At 38.9% G+C, this 15,877-nt stretch overlaps 3 protein-coding genes across 13 annotated transcripts; 2 read left to right on the forward strand and 1 right to left on the reverse strand.

Annotated features, from left to right (window-relative positions):
- The first annotated feature begins 47 nt into the window (after positions 1-47).
- On the forward strand, positions 48-3,347 carry LOC133742406 (agmatine deiminase). Its single transcript, XM_062170062.1, has 10 exons — positions 48-391; positions 726-839; positions 942-1,031; positions 1,120-1,201; positions 1,378-1,433; positions 1,546-1,624; positions 1,715-1,849; positions 1,962-2,194; positions 2,428-2,583; positions 2,946-3,347. The coding sequence occupies exons 1-10, from the start codon at positions 305-307 to the stop codon at positions 3,039-3,041; spliced, it is 1,128 nt and encodes a 375-aa protein (XP_062026046.1). The 5' UTR covers positions 48-304; the 3' UTR covers positions 3,042-3,347.
- Positions 3,348-4,602: 1,255 nt separating this feature from the next.
- On the forward strand, positions 4,603-7,834 carry LOC133742805 (uncharacterized). The gene is made up of 6 exons (XM_062170482.1): positions 4,603-5,025; positions 5,360-5,502; positions 5,858-6,001; positions 6,307-6,492; positions 6,792-6,916; positions 7,280-7,834. Exons 1-6 carry the CDS (start codon positions 4,818-4,820, stop codon positions 7,503-7,505), a joined length of 1,032 nt encoding a protein of 343 aa, XP_062026466.1. The 5' UTR covers positions 4,603-4,817; the 3' UTR covers positions 7,506-7,834.
- Positions 7,835-8,392: 558 nt separating this feature from the next.
- Positions 8,393-11,424, reverse strand: LOC133742806 (ceramide synthase 1 LOH3-like). 11 transcript variants are annotated; one of them, XR_009862737.1, is made up of 8 exons: positions 11,141-11,424; positions 10,291-10,514; positions 10,004-10,159; positions 9,630-9,815; positions 9,115-9,299; positions 8,900-8,956; positions 8,735-8,797; positions 8,393-8,638 (listed from the first exon to the last, which is right to left on the reverse strand). XR_009862737.1 is itself a non-coding variant. In XM_062170484.1 (7 exons), exons 1-6 carry the CDS (start codon positions 11,276-11,278, stop codon positions 8,922-8,924), a joined length of 924 nt encoding a protein of 307 aa, XP_062026468.1. In that variant the 5' UTR covers positions 11,279-11,424; the 3' UTR covers positions 8,727-8,797; positions 8,900-8,921. The 11 variants fall into 11 exon arrangements, 4 of the variants coding, with proteins under 4 accessions (XP_062026468.1, XP_062026470.1, XP_062026469.1 ...); XR_009862736.1 differs by having other exon boundaries at positions 8,393-8,650; XR_009862744.1 differs by having other exon boundaries at positions 8,735-8,821.
- Between the last annotated feature and the right edge of the window lie 4,453 nt (positions 11,425-15,877).

Here is a 15,877-nt window from a genome sequence, read left to right on the forward strand (position 1 = left end):
CAATTATTAAATTGCACTACTTCGGATAAAACTCTGTACCAGATTCGCAGCACATGAATTGCAATTATTAAATTGCAGAGACTTCGGATAAAACTCTTTCTTGTTTGTCATTACTTTAATAGTTTTGCTTTTCACACTTGTCCAATTGAGAGTCGAGTCAGCAGTACGAGCCAAAAACACTGGAACCCTGACTTGTGCAGGCAACACACTACAAAACTGACCCAGTTCAGAGGGTTTGAGAAATTGAGCCTCTCTCTTCTTTTTTCTCAGCTCAGAGGCTTTGAGCCTGAGTTGAGAGAGAGATATGGATATGGAAGGCACGCCGAGTCTCCATGGATACTACATGCCTGCAGAGTGGGAACCTCATTCACAGTGCTGGATTGGATGGCCTGTAAGTCACTTTTTTTCTCATCAGATTTATATCAATTTTGCATCTTTAGGTTGATGGGTCTCTTGGAATCTGTGTTTTTTGCTATTCCCAAGATCATGTGAAACCAATATATTTGATTATGTGTTGATGGTTTTTGGCAAATTTTGACACAGCAAAGTGATTAAGCTTATGTCAGAAAATTTTGAGCTATTAGAGAATAGTGAGATATGTATTGGACTTTGAATCTGATACTCAGTTCTCTAATTGTTTTGAGGCGCAACGTTTTGTCATATATAAGGTATAATCTACTTAGTTCAGTCTCTGATTACAATCTCATCTTCATGATGAGTTATAGGAGCGCCCAGATAACTGGAGAAACAATGCAGTGCCTGGTCAGTTGGTGTTTGCAAGGGTAGCATCTGCAATCTCAAAGTTTGAGCCTGTCACCGTGTGTGCCAGTGGTGCTCAGGTTAGTAATATTTGTAAGAGATGAGGCTCTCAGAGTCTTTAGTATATACTGGTCTTTTTGTCAGTGTCGGAAGAGATTTAAGTTTGAATTCATTACACTCAGTGGGCGAATGCACGAAGTCAGCTACCAGAAAATGTCAGGGTTGTCGAGATGAGTTTGAATGATTCTTGGTTTCGTGATACAGGCCCGACGGTGAGCTTCTTCTTTGACTCATTTCTGGAAATCTGATCAATTATTCATTAGTCGGATACTATCTGATTAAAACTTGTTATTCTTTCAGATTGTCATAGGAAGAAGTGCATCATGTTCTCAGCCAGAGCCAAAGGTTGCTGGCATTGATTGGAATTTTAACAGTTGGGGAGGTACGCTCTATAGTTATGCAAAGCTGATGTCTATATTGAAGTTGTAGTTTTCTATAGATCCACTGTATGCTCAATCTTTCAAGCAACAGAACACTAGAATCTTTTTGTGGTTAGTGCATCTTTTTTATGTTTTAAGGTGCATAATCACATTTAATGCTTAATCTTGGTATTTATAGGTGTTGATGATGGTTGTTATCCAGACTGGAGTCATGACCTCCTTGTGGCACAGAAGGTTGGAGGAACTAAACAGATCATATTTTATTTTATTTTATAGGATATGTGCTTTGTGCGTTTGTGTTTCTGAGACACTGCTTAAAGGTTTTCCTGACACTCGCAATCTGCAGATTCTGGCAATTGAGAAGCTTCCAAGGTTTCCACATACCATGATTCTCGAAGGTGGAAGCATCCATGTAGATGGAGAAGGTAACAATGAAGACACTATGAAAGCTCATTCTCTGTGCAAGCACAGTTGTCATCTTATTTTGTTAATCATAAATTGCTTTCTTCCTTTAGGGACTTGCCTCACTACTGAGGAGTGCCTCCTAAATAAAAACAGGAACCCTAATTTGACCAAGGAGCAAATAGAGGATCAACTTAAGGCATATCTTGGAGTGACGAAGATTATTTGGTTGCCTCGTGGATTATATGGTAAGAACTATACTTGACTGCTATCTAATGATTGGTTTACTTTCTTTCATTTGGGGAATTAGGTCACCTATTTTTTACTTTAACCTAAACTGAGTACCAACATGCTTGGCAGGAGATGATGATACTAATGGTCACATCGACAATATGTGCTGTTTTGTGAAGCCTGGTGTGGTTTTGTTGTCCTGGACTGATGATGAAACAGATCCTCAGTATGAACGAGCTGTAGAAGCCTTTTCTGTCCTCGGCAATACTACTGATGCCAAGGGTAGGAAGTTGGAAGTGATTAAGCTTCATGTGCCAGGCCCACTATACATGACAGAGGAAGAGGCTGCTGGAGTTTCTCAGGTAAACACTGCAGACCTGGATTCAACTTTTACAATACTTAAACCGACTCTTCTGTACAAACTACATACAACTCAAGAGCTATTTAGATCTGGAAAGTTTAAACCCCTAGCTACAGGTCTTGAAACTCGAATATACATAGACTAGTTACCCCTTTTGATTGTTAAATTAGAGAACACTTAAATTTCAAAATGTGTGTTGCATTTTTTCAATCCTGGTGTTCATTGTTTTTACAGGACGATGCTAAACCGAGACTTGCAGGCACAAGACTTGCAGCTTCTTATGTGAATTTCTACACTGCCAATGGAGCAATCATTGCACCACAATTTGGGGACCAGAAATGGGATGATGAGGCTGTTCGAGTCCTATCGAAAGCCTTTCCATACCATGAAGTAAGCTTAGTTTATTAACTTTTATAATCATGATTGATATCAAGTTCAATGGTCCTAAAGCTTGTGTCCTATCTAAAGCCTTTCCATACCATGAACTTTGTGATATTGTGATTCTTATGAGCTGCTTTAACTATACAAACAATCATTAGTGTGTACTGTGCTAGGCTTAATATAGATTGTAAAATGGAATCAAATATAAAACAGAATGGTCTCGACGTTCTCAATGCTATTGTAAACAAACAAGGACGGTTGCATTAAAATTGTAGATCAAACGGATTGATACTCTCTATCTTTGTAGAAATGAACGTTCTGGCACTAGTTTTTATATTGGGGAACAAGCTGTTAATGTATTGTTGGGTCAGGTGGTGAAAATTGAAGGTGCGAGGGAGATTGTTCTAGCGGGTGGAAACATACACTGCATAACTCAGCAACAACCGCGCGGTATTGTCCAACCATGATGGCATTGGTGCAGACAGCATAGCGAAGGCATAAACTACATTGCTCACTTTATCGGTTCCATTTGTTTCGGATCCCGGGCACTCTCTCAAGCAGAGATGGAAAGTCTCCAATTTATGCAGGCATTGTTGCAACAGAGACCAGAGACATTGTGATAGAGCTAGTTGACTGAGTTTCAGTGTTGTAATTGTTGAACGAAAATTACTCTATGTTTATCAAGTTGCATAATAAATATGCAAAAACAGCTGAATGTATCTTTGGTCTGATACAATTGCATTTTAGGTTAACTAGAGCAGGCTCTCTTTTAACTGCAAATCCAATTCCTTCTCACTTTTTTCATGCAATCTGTTCATTGATACCTGCTAATCGAATTCATTATATCAAACATAGTTACCAGATTCAACTTCTCCATATACCCGGCTGGTTTAGCTACCTGCAAGTCAAACTGACTGACAGTAAATGATTTCGAAGTGATGTGAACTTCACAGTTCACAGTAGCTATCCATCTTTTACTGGATTTACCAATGGTAGGGATGCTGTTTGGCTGCAAAGTTTACCTGGAAGAGAAGAAAGGACTCAAGGAGAAAGTAGATTTTTTTCACCATTGGAGTTGACTGATCACCATTGGTATATAGGGACAGCTCACCTATCTCTATAAAGTTTGAGGGAGACCATAACCCCAATAAAGTACTAAATGCTTTGATACCAACCCCTTGAGATGACCAATGAAATGATTGGTCCTGAAATCGAGATCTTCGCATCAAGGATTACAAATATTAATAACTGAAAAAAAGTTGAAGGTCTAAATATCAAATTTAGAGGTCCAATTAGAACCATCTTTTTCACAATTAGTCAATCAACTACTTATGTTTTCAAAATTAGTCAATTTACTACTATTTCGTCATATTAATTTGTCAATTTTTCCATCCAAACATTGATTAATTTTGAAAATTTAAGATAAAAAATGGCTAATTTTAAAAATTTAGGGAAACAAAATTATTAATCTTGAGAGTCTAGAGTAGCAAATTTAATGGAAGGGTAGCAAGAAAAGTAGTGTTAATAAGGTTCAACATGTCATTCTTATTCAAATTATCATGTTTATTAATCTCAGTATTTGTAAAGTATGGTATTTAGATTGTGTTTTAATTGACATAATACCAAAATTATAAATACAATGTGTAAGATATGGACTTAGAATACCAAAATGATTCTCCTATATTGTGATATATGTGGGAGATCTTATCTAAATATAAATTTTACAACCTCAAATAGGGATTAAGGACACTGCATTGCAAAATACAGACATTATATGTATTATATATAATAAAAATAAAATCCTATTTAGAAGTGTTTTTCAGACAAAAAATATAAAAGGCATGAATTTTTTTTTTTTCTTTTGATCATATCAACGACTAGTTTTTTGTGAGTCGAATTCACAACCTCCCACTTACAAAGGGGAGACTTATATCACTAGACCAAATGGTACTGGGCTAAAAGACATGAACTTAAAAAGTAAAAAAAAATAATAATAAATAAATAAATAAAATGGAGGGGGGAGAAGTGAGAGTGACGCTCCCTGAAAACCTGCAATACCAAAAACGATCCATGTGTTTGGCTGAGATTTGAGAGATCCCAATTCCCAACACCAAAAATACTGCTGCTTTCCTTCCTTGCTTGTAATAATATTATTAATTAATTCTCAAATCACACACTCAAAACTCTCTCTCTCTTGACATGAACTCAGCTCGGTGATCTTGTTGTTGGAGAAAAGAAAGAAGATGGGGTGTTCATTCTCTGGTCTGAACGCTCTGTACGACGCCGTTAACGGCGGAGGTGACGTGTGGATCAACGAGAACCGGTTCAAGATCGTCAGGCAGCTCGGCGAAGGTGGCTTCGCCTTTGTCTTTTTGGTCAAGGAGGTCGTCCCCGACTCCTCCTCCTCTACCTCTCTCGCCAAGAAACTCAAGGACCCTTCTCACCTTTCTGGTCTGCTTCCTCTCTCCTCATTTCAATTTCTCTGCTTTGCTTTTCGATTCCGCGATCTGGTCCCTGTAGAGATGTGAATCTGAAATGGTTCATTTGTATTGTATGAATGTGATTTAGTTAAAAGCTTTGTTCTTATTGTGCCGGACCGGTTTTTGGTTTCCCAGTGAATCTGGTTGGGTTGTATGATTTGTCAGAGTTTCGTTCTTTGCGTGTGGTATTGGATTTTTCGATTGGGATATTGTATTACATTTACGGATTTGAGATGATTGTTGGTTCTGGTTTGCAATTAAGTTATACACGTGAGTTCAGCTTTGTTTTTACTATTCTCTTGCAGATGATGGAACTTATGCCATGAAAAAAGTTCTCATTCAGAATAGCGAACAGTTGGAGTTGGTCAAGGAGGAGATCCGAGTTTCATCACTTTTCACTCATCCTAATCTGCTTCCCCTTCTTGATCATGCCATTATTTCCGTTAAGGTTGACATCCTGAAATTCTTTACTTTGCTTGGCTCATAGTATTTGCCTGCTTTGAGTTGAGATGCTTCATATTATTAGTTCCAAAGTTATATCTTTAATTCGGTTTTTGACTTCATTGTTATGTCAAATAGCATTATGTTCTCAATTTTGAATTTTCTTCAAATCATTACTATCTAGGCTCCTTTATTTTCAGTAGTACCAACCACTTCTCTTACAGTAGCATGTTCTGTCCATGAACTTCTATTATAGGACGGTAACTTCCGGTTAGAAGTTTTATTTTTCCCATTTTCATGTATCCTATGTTTTTTCTTAATACTCGATGCCATTAATTCATCTATCCTATCTACTTTGGCAGCCTACACAAGACCAATCTTGGAACCATGAAGCATATTTATTATTTCCAGTTCATCTCGATGGAACTTTACTGGATAATGCGAAGGTTATGAAAACTAAAAAGGAGTTCTATTCAACCTCAGATGTTCTTCAAATATTCCGGCAGGTGAATGAAGATGTCATCCTATTGATCCCCCTTTTAATTTGATACAGTTTCTCTTTTAAAAAAAGGGTACCTTTTAATTGACTGATATCACACTAAAAGACTTTGCTGTTATCTGCTCAAGGCAAATAAATTGAAATGCACAACATGCATGTTTAAAAGAATGGTAACTTTTAATTTTTTCCCTTCTGGGGTAATTGATATACCATGTCCCAGCTGTTCTTCCACATCCCACAAGATTTACTTCGTTACTAGAACAGGGTCGGAAGCAACAAACACATGTTAACTTAGAAAAATCGATGCCACAGCTTTGTGCAGGACTCAAGCACATGCACAATTTTGAACCACCATATGCACATAATGATATCAAACCCGGTAATGTCCTGATTACTCATAGAAAAGGGCAACCACCTCTAGCCATATTGATGGATTTTGGCAGTGCTCGACCTGCAAGGAAACAAATTCGCACTCGTTCTGAGGCACTGCAGTTGCAGGTATATCTTCTTTATCACCTCTGTTTTCTACATACGTGTGTGTGTGTGTTTTTCTTTCTTTTTTTTTCAAATTTTTTTTTTCTTTTTTGCAATAATTGCAAAATGTTTCAGCATGTAGAATACACACCTTTAAGCAACATATGTATTTCTATCATTTAATGACCTTTGCATGTTAATTGCACTATTGGGAAGGTGCTCGACCAATATTTGGGAATTGATATGAGGTCTGAGCTCTTCTCTTATCAGCAAATTTTAGAAGAAAATTTAGTGAAGTGTTTCTTTTCTTGCTTGCTATGTAGGAATGGGCATCTGAGCATTGTTCTGCACCATTTCGAGCTCCAGAGTTGTGGGATTGCCCAAGCCAGGCAGATATTGACGAGAGAACGGATATATGGTCTTTGGGATGCACTTTGTATGCCATACTGTGAGTACTGATCCTGACTACTTACATTTGAGCGTCATATGGGGTGTGCCTTCTGTTTCACTAGTGAATGCATCTGTTGTTGCATTGTTTAAGAAACTGTGTATGTACATGTACACATATCTGTATCTGGCATGCATGTGGCATCTTTGTCGTGTCCTTCCTCAGAGGTGACACCAAAGGTTTATTTTTGCATAACTAAACACTACACAATATAAAGATAATATAATATCGTGTTACCTCATGTTTTAATGATTTGCTGCCAGATATACTCAATTAGTATCGTTATGAGCATCATTATCCTCAATTCCCTCATCATGTCTGTTGCCATTTTACCCCAAATACTTATGCCTGATCTTTTTATAGGTATGGAGTATCTCCATTTGAATATGCACTTGGTGAATCTGGAGGAAGCCTACAATTGGCAATAGTCAATGTGCAGATTAAGTGGCCGGCTGGACCTAAGCCTCCATATCCAGATGCTCTTCATCAGTTTATTACATGGATGCTTCAGCCACAAGCTGCAGTCCGTCCACGAATTGACGATATCATAATACATGTGGACAAGTTGATTTCAAAGTTCTCTCAATGAGATAATATAGAATGAAATGAACTTTCTTTGCATGTGCTGACTTTGCACATTCCAGCAAAACTCCTTAAAGTCGGTTATCATGCACCGTTCCTTTTGTACTTCAGACTCAATAGGGCAATTGAATTTATAGCAGCTCCTCCATTATTTCATGGTACTGTTTGGGTTAGGTTTGACAGTTTGTGCATTTGGTTTATTGTTAATGCATTTTTCTGTCTCAACTATTCGATTTTGTATTTGTAATTTATGGAACTCCTAGTCCCCGTTGTCTTGGAATTCTATGAATAGTTCAATACAATAATTGTGATACGAAATCCTGTCTTTCACTCCAAGAGCTTGTGAAGTCATCACTCTTCCCCTCATTTACAAGAAGGTAGTTCATTGTGTTGCGTGCATCTTTCAGTTCAGAAAGGTAAACAGAACCTAGCTGCCATCCTTCTTTTGGTCTGCGATCCAATCCAATGCCACCTGATCGAAAAGCTATTTGTGCATTTTGTGCTTCCCTTTGCTAAAGCAAGGTGGGTTGAACTCCCATGGAGGATAAATCGTGACGTTTTGTGAAGAGAACAACAAGAGACCAGAGTTGTTCAAGAGGATAACAAACCATTTTTAGTCTTATCCTTCAACTCAGTGTGGTTCACTGATTTGCAACCCACCTGTTGTGGGTGGGGAGCGCTACTAACCCAAGAGCAGAAGTGTGCTTAGCAACAATTTTCACCACAGTGGTGAAGTGACCAAGACCACCACACCACACCCGCTTAGGTTTCGCTTCATGCAACTAACTGGATCACTGCCCAGCTTATGATTTACCTTGAAATTACATTTTGTAGCAGTACAATATACAATTGAAATTCAAGTGTTGCCTGAAGCTGAACATGGCAAGAAATGAGGAAGAGTGAAATAAAAATCAGGCCAAAGCCCTCCATTGTCTATGTTTATAAGTGATTCACCTTTCTCGAATAGTATGAATAAGGATAAAATATTGTAATTTACACCAACAATAACAATGTAATACAGGCTCAGTGACACCTCAAGCAATAGTAATGTTCTATAACCAATATTTTTGGTGGCTGTTTGTTATGCTTCCCAAAGCTTGGACAATGAATAATGAATTAAGTTTCTCTGCCTCATCCTACCTGTTCAAGCAACTGTGCCATGGGCATCAATAATACAATCCCATCTCAGAAAACTCAATGGTATTTTATCGGGGCAAGTCTTTGAACAAATCTAACCTGTGTATGTATGAATTTTGGATATAATCTGGATATACACACTTGCCTGTATAAATATTCAATCTGCATGGAGAAAGAAATAAAACACTATAGATTGCTTAAATAGGCTAGAAAGCATGGTGATTATTGTTTCACTATAACCTTGAGAATACAGAGGTGCCTCACGTTTAAGACTATCTTCTTATTGTCAATCATCGTGTTCATCATCATCACCTTCGGAATCTGCAGTCCACACAAAATGCCATGTAAGAGGGAAAGCAACGTATGATGTTTCTTTCAGAAACTGTTTCTTCATACAAGTGAGAACCTTCATCCGTTTTTATAGTTATAGTTTAAGATATAATATATAAAAACAAAATCAACACAATTTAACTAATTACCAGATCGAACATCATCATCAAGTTTCCCCCATGAGCGGATTTGCTTTATGAGCATCCAAACCATCAACTTCCACCAATAAATATGAAGAATGAGCAAGCAAATTAGAAGAGTATTAAACAAGTAATAGTATATAGATCCATCCACCATGTGCTTTTCCTTGTCCAAATTCAAAAGAGATTCATAGCTGCCAAAAAGAAAATAAAGCAAAGATGAATCTTATTGTAGTATATGGTACTAAGTAAACAAAAGCAGGGCTTAAAAGGAAGAGGCAAAAGATCAGACACGGGCTAAGTTGTTCATATACCAGATAATAAGGGCGGTAAGGAGGAATATGTTCCTTATTTGCATGTTACTGTTTGTAAATTTGTTGTTGAAGTTCTGATATGCATATTCAGGGTTGATTATGAAACTATGTTGTATCGTTTAAAGAGGAAACCCAACAACTATATTGTCACATTCTCTGTGCAGATTTCAACAAAAACAAAGACAAAAAATCTGTGAAAATTAAACTCACCAGGTACTCCAAATTATCCAGAAGGGAAAGTAAATAAGACGTAGAACTGTCCAAGAAAGAACAAACATAACAAAAGAAACGCTGGCAATCAGTTCTAAGCCACAATATTTTGACAGTTTCGCAATTTCTAAAAACACATCAGATCCTTCATGGAGGGCTAAAATGATTGAACCAACTCGGGAAAACCTGCAGGGATGAAACAGAAAATTAAAACAGGGGGAATAAAAGGGGTATCTCGCGCTTTAGCCCAAATTTGAACAAACCTTTGTTTGAGAATCATGAGCATGCACCATGAAAAAATGTGAGGATTTCATACTATACTTCCTAGAGCAGTCTGAACACCAAGAAAAAAGCAGAAACCCTTAGAAACTTGCCTCGCTGTGTAAGAGAACACAATCAATATTGTTGTTGCTACATGATGAGCCATTGATACCCAAAAGTCGGAACGCCTTGTTTCCCAAAACACCAAAGCAAAGCTGGAGTACATGTAAAACCCAGCAGAATACATGTAGAGTGCCTTCAATTTTAATCTGACAATCAAGGAATAATTGTCAAATTATGTGTAGCCAGATGATATGCAAAAAGAAATTGCTTGTAGAATGAATAACTCATGAATCAGACATCAAAGTAAACATCTCTTCTAGTGAGTAAAGGGACGAACTTCGTTTTCTGGTCGGGCCAAACCTGATCGCCAGGCCCTACCCAAAAGTTTTTTGTTTTTGAGAACCAAGGCTCATTGTATGTTATGGAAACGGCCAAAGCCTCTGCGGAAAAAAAGTATAGGCATTTCCATGCCGACTCTTTAAATTTAGTAATTTTTTTCCGCTCATCATGTGTCTCAACTTTCTTCTGTCCCTTTCCAAAAATAAGCCATCTTGCTAATCTCTGCAAAACACAGATGCCACTGAAATTGATTAAAACCACCACTTTTTAAAAAATAGGCTGTCACAAAATGTAATGCACATCAGAGAAGACCTTCAGAATGCTGAGATTTGCATTCCTAATCAGTGTGACCAGTAGTAGTTAGTCTACTTATCCACGAAAAGAAGTTTTGATAGCTTATTACTTCCAAATGTCAACTAACTTAAGAATGAAGTTTTTGCACCACAATCAAATCTGGATTCATAAGCATTTAGAATTGTAAAAAGATAAAGTATCAATTCGATAACATATAACTTTCGAGAACAAAAAACCAAGAGTAAACACCAAACTAAAACAGAGCTATAGACAACACCTAGTTGTTAACAATACAGATTTCTCCACCCTATTCAAATAAAACCCAATTCTCATCTAACCACTTTCTACCAAAAACAGCAAACACCATATTGAAATCAAACAAAAAGCTTGAAACTTTATGAACTTTATACCAAAAGGGTTCACGTAATGCAATCCATTAGTTGAAAATAATGAACTTTATGATCATAGTTGAAAACAAGAACTAGTTCAATGCTATAATGAATCCAATAATAACCAGAAACCCAATAAAGTAAGAGCTGAAAGAACAGTAGTACCTCAAAGACGAATTTATCAAGGAAGAGCCTAAGTGTAGGGAAGAGGAGAACAAACAAGGGAAGGACCAAGAAGTCTCTGGGAACTGGGTATGACTCCTCCTCCAAGTACTTGACCCAATCACTGAGACCCGAATCCATCTGGATGGAACCGAACCCGGGAATTTGGAGGAGAAGGAAGGACGATCTGCTGTCTGGGAATTTACGCCGAAGAAGACAGAGGCTGTGTTTGACTTTCGAAAAGGCCGCAAGTGTTTATGATAAATAAAACTTTTGACTGTTTTCTACCGTTGTCAGAAACTAGGTCCCTAAGGTTTTTGGACGACCCGGTTTTGGTTTACCCGATTTTGGGCTTTTTGGGAAAGTTTTTGTCCTCGAGTCCAAGGGTGGTAATCAACTTTGGACTCCTATGTCTATGTATGGAGTTAGGATCGGATTCGGCTTCTCTGCTAGAAAAGAAGTTGCTAAGATCTGCTTGGATATCATTGTGAGCTCGCCACGTCAGCCTAACTCGATCTAATTGCTATTAATTGATTTGGGTGTATTCCAATTTATTGGATTTGGGCGTGTTTTGTTGGGAGATTGTAGGAATGAATTCTAAATTGTTTTGTTGATGCAGTAGATTGAATTTCAAAATTTTATTCATGGAGCTGAGCTGATAGCTTCAAATGATACACTTCTGTTTGATAGAATGTGTGTGCAAAATCTTAATCTCGCATTCTGTCTTTTGTAGGGAGGAGGTTTTCCAAGTTGGTTGGAATCCGAATAATGAGACTATCTTAGCTTCTTGTTGTCTTGGCAGGAGACTGATGGTGTGGGATCTTAGCAGGTAATCCCTTAACCAACCAATTGCACCATTTCATTTTATTACATAGGAAGAGGAGATATTGACGTTATCGTTTGCTGTTATACTAGATATCAAAACATTTTTTTTTTTTTGAAGTGGGCCTGGTGCGGCTGCCCTCACGCCTTGATTAATGAAATTGCAGAATACAAGGGGGGACATAGAGCCTGAACCCCAAATTACAATAAGCATAGAGAGAACATCCTAGATTAAAACCCGGATTCTCCACAAAATCTATGTATTCTAACAAGCACCAATTATCAAAACATTTTAAGTGCCTGTTTTTTACAAAACAATTTCCTGATTTCATGCATGTATGTATAGCATTTAGTGGTTTGGTTGGTAGCCCAGATGGTAAGAACAATGATCGGTCTGGACAGCCAGATCAAGTGAACTGTGTTATAAGAGGGAGATATGTTCACAAAAGAAAAATAAAAATTATTGCGTCTTACTATGAATGTGGTTAGAATACTTTGATAAGTAGAAAAAAGCTAGACTGTTGGTTCCAGTTGGGGGTTAGGATGCTGGTTCATTGATGAGGACATCATTGTCAAACCATTTTGGGTTTATGAGTGGAAGAAATGGAAAAGGAGAACATCTAATTAGCTGGATTAATTGAATTCAAATTAATTACTAAGTTTTAGTTACAGAACATCTAGTTCATCTCTAGCCATCTCTATCCATATGGCTGGATCTAATTGATCTCGGAGCCTTAAAGTTTCCTCTATTAAGTCTTGTATGCTTCAGCCTCAGAAGTCTGAGTCTCATCCTTAATTGAGTCGTAACTGATAGTTAATGGGAGTGTAAGTGCCTTTTGTCAAGTCATGGTTTGATGAATAAATTATCAGAGTTTCCTGAGATGGGATTTGTTGATGTGAAGTCTTGTAGAGCCTCTAATTCTTGTTTTCTATCCCCTGTCCTGTTGTTTCTGTCCTAGTTTGCTCCTAATATTAGAGGTTGCTGATCTTGGTCTCTGAGGCAGTAGGTATACTGCACCACTTGTAAAAAAACCGAGGCACATGAAATGGATAGTAAAGGATAAAAGGGACAGGAAGAAACAGAAAAGAAAAGGAAAAAAAAAACAGAACAAAAAAGAAAAAGTAGCGGCCTTAGACAACAGACGAAACTGTAGGCATTATCCTCTTTGTATTGAAAGGCAATGTATATGATCAAGGCTTAAACTTTTGAAGAAACATTGACAGTTCGATATTGAGCAAATATGACATTATTATAAGGATAAATTATGCACAATTTTGTATTTTCAAAATCTTGGTGCACATGTAGATGACAAATCCATATAGATCCAGCAAGAGAGTGAAAAGTATCATTACTGTTACACATGTAGATAAATTATTGTAAGGATAAATTATGCACAATTTTGTATTTTCAAAATCTTGGTACACATGTAGATGACAAATTCATATAAATCCATGTATATGAAATTCAATCGAATTTAAAAATCATGAAATCTATGAAGCTAATGTTATTTATCTTCACCTTATCAGGTTTATCATGCTCATGTTGTCAGTGACAATTTGTACATGAGGCCATGTTGTTGTAGGACTCGCTTTGATCTCGACAATGAAAGATCCCGTGAATGAATGAAAATTAGAGCACAACATGTTGGTTAGGATATGGAAGTAGAGCTGATGATGTTAACAAATAGTCTCTTTTTCATTGTTGAAGGTTGTTGGGTTTTGGTGAAGTGTAAACTTTTACTTTTGGCCATGACTCCAATTTGGAGTGAATTGTTAAGTTTCTATGTATGAAAAGATTGTGCAGGACTCCAATTTGGAGTGAATTGATATGAAAAGTTTCTATGTATGAAGAAATTCTGCAGAGTATTATTTACATGAATGAGAATTTCATTTTTTATATTGACTTGGCAAATGATCAGCCATGTTATTCAACGTTCTCAAGCTTCTTTTTTTTTTTTTTTTTTTTGAATAAGTTCTCAAGCTTCTTTAAGTAAAGTAGACAGGCAAGAAAAAAACTCACATTGATTGTAATCGTAAGTATTCGAAATATGAAAGCACGAGAGAATAATTCAAATTGAGGTGTGTGATTGCCTACAATAATCTTTTCAACATCTTCAGTACCCATTCAAATTATTAGCAATTATGTCAAATGCCCCAGAACAAATTCCCAGACCATCATGCAGATTGAGCATCACAAAGTCAAGGAACTCTTTCACCAGAAGTAAATCTTCAAAGTGTCCATTCATTATCAAATAGGTAATGCTTAAACTATGTACATACCTCCAATAATATGGAGTATTTGCTATCTCACCAAGCATAAGTAACACCCACTTTGGGACATCCACAAGACATGGCAAGGCCCAACCGAGACATGCATCGTATAGCCCTATGTTCAGGCTACGCGGCGGTATCCGGAAGTCGCAAATCCGCCACCGGGAAGCCACCTTCCCGCCCTTGCCAAGATGCCTCCACAACATGACTTTCTACATGCTTCTTGAACTAGCTAGAATTGTATGGTTGCTTGTCCCACATCGAAGAACAAGTAAAGGAGATGGCTTCCTTGACTTATAAAAGGAATGCCTCCTCCCACAACATTCGACATTCATTCATTCATTACATCTCTTGTAATCTTGTTAGGCCGCAAGGCTCGACACACTAGTATAGCTTTCAAGTGGACGTAGTCTCCCGCTCATGCGGAGGCGAACCACTATACATCTCGTGTCAATCTTTCTCTCTCTCTCTCTCACTTAAGCTAACTAGAGATCCCATGGATCACAAACGTTAACATTGGCGCCGTCTGTGGGAAGCCAACACAATGGCTTCGTCACCTACCGTGGGCTAAGTCTGCTTAGCGGAGCTTGAAGAAATTCCTTCCTTCTTTGAGTTTATGTTTGAATTAATGTTTCTTGGCGGCAACTAGAGCAGAGTGTGCAGAAATTTGCACTTTGAGGGCCGGTCAACACGTGGTCAACGCCCAAGGAATGGTCAAAACTTGCAGAAACTGCTCAAAACACCAACATATGGGGCGGTCAATGCTTGGTCAACGCCCGGCGGAGTCGGTCAACGCCCATCGAGGGTCGGTCAGCGCCCATTAGGGAAAGTCAACGCTGACATGGTTGGTCAACGCTGAACCTTCAAAAAAAAAAACAAAAAAACAAAATTTCGGTGCCAAATTTGCTCTGGACACCCAGAATTTCACTATGGGCACCCAACAACAAAACATGAGGATGACGACCAGCAGCTCCGCCTCCTTTGCCTGCCAGCGTTCGTCATCAAACCACCTCCGCCGGCAATGGCCTCCGCTGAGCTTCTTCCGCTAGCCACCTCCACCGGCAACGCTCCGGCGACTGCTGAACAAGGCTCCGTCCTCTCACTTGACCCACAAGGCCACAAGCTCCGCTAGCCTCTCTCCGCTACCTCAGCGAAGCCTTGTCCGCTGGGCACCACCGCCGGCGACAAACACCAGCCAGACAAATTGCTCCGCCAGCTGCAACTTCGCTGCGTTGCCCCCTGCCTCCCCTGCAACTTCGCCGCCCGACCCCCAATCGCTCCGCCCAACTTGCAGCTCCGCCAGCTGCAACTCCGAGGCTCCGCCCGACCTGCAGCTCCGGCGCTTCCTCCGCTCAGCGACACTGCAGCAACCCTCTACACTGGGCATCAAACCTCAGCTCACTCCCCAACAACAGCTACGCACAGCTCCGGTCCGCTGCACTCCAGGGCTCCGCCGGACTTCTCAGCTGGACGAGCTCCACTCCGTCGGCCAAGAGCTCTGCCGTCCATCTTCATCAGCGGCAGACCTCTCTCCGCCACACTTTGCGCTTCCGCCGAACTCGGAGCCTCCGCCGAGTCCGCTCCACCACACATCCCTCTGCCCAGTGCTCCAAGTTGACAGCTCGGACCAGGTCACCGCCAGCCCAG

The sequence above is a fragment of the Rosa rugosa genome, chromosome 4 (assembly GCF_958449725.1).
Source record: "Rosa rugosa chromosome 4, drRosRugo1.1, whole genome shotgun sequence".
NCBI classification, from domain to species: Eukaryota; Viridiplantae; Streptophyta; class Magnoliopsida; order Rosales; family Rosaceae; genus Rosa; species Rosa rugosa.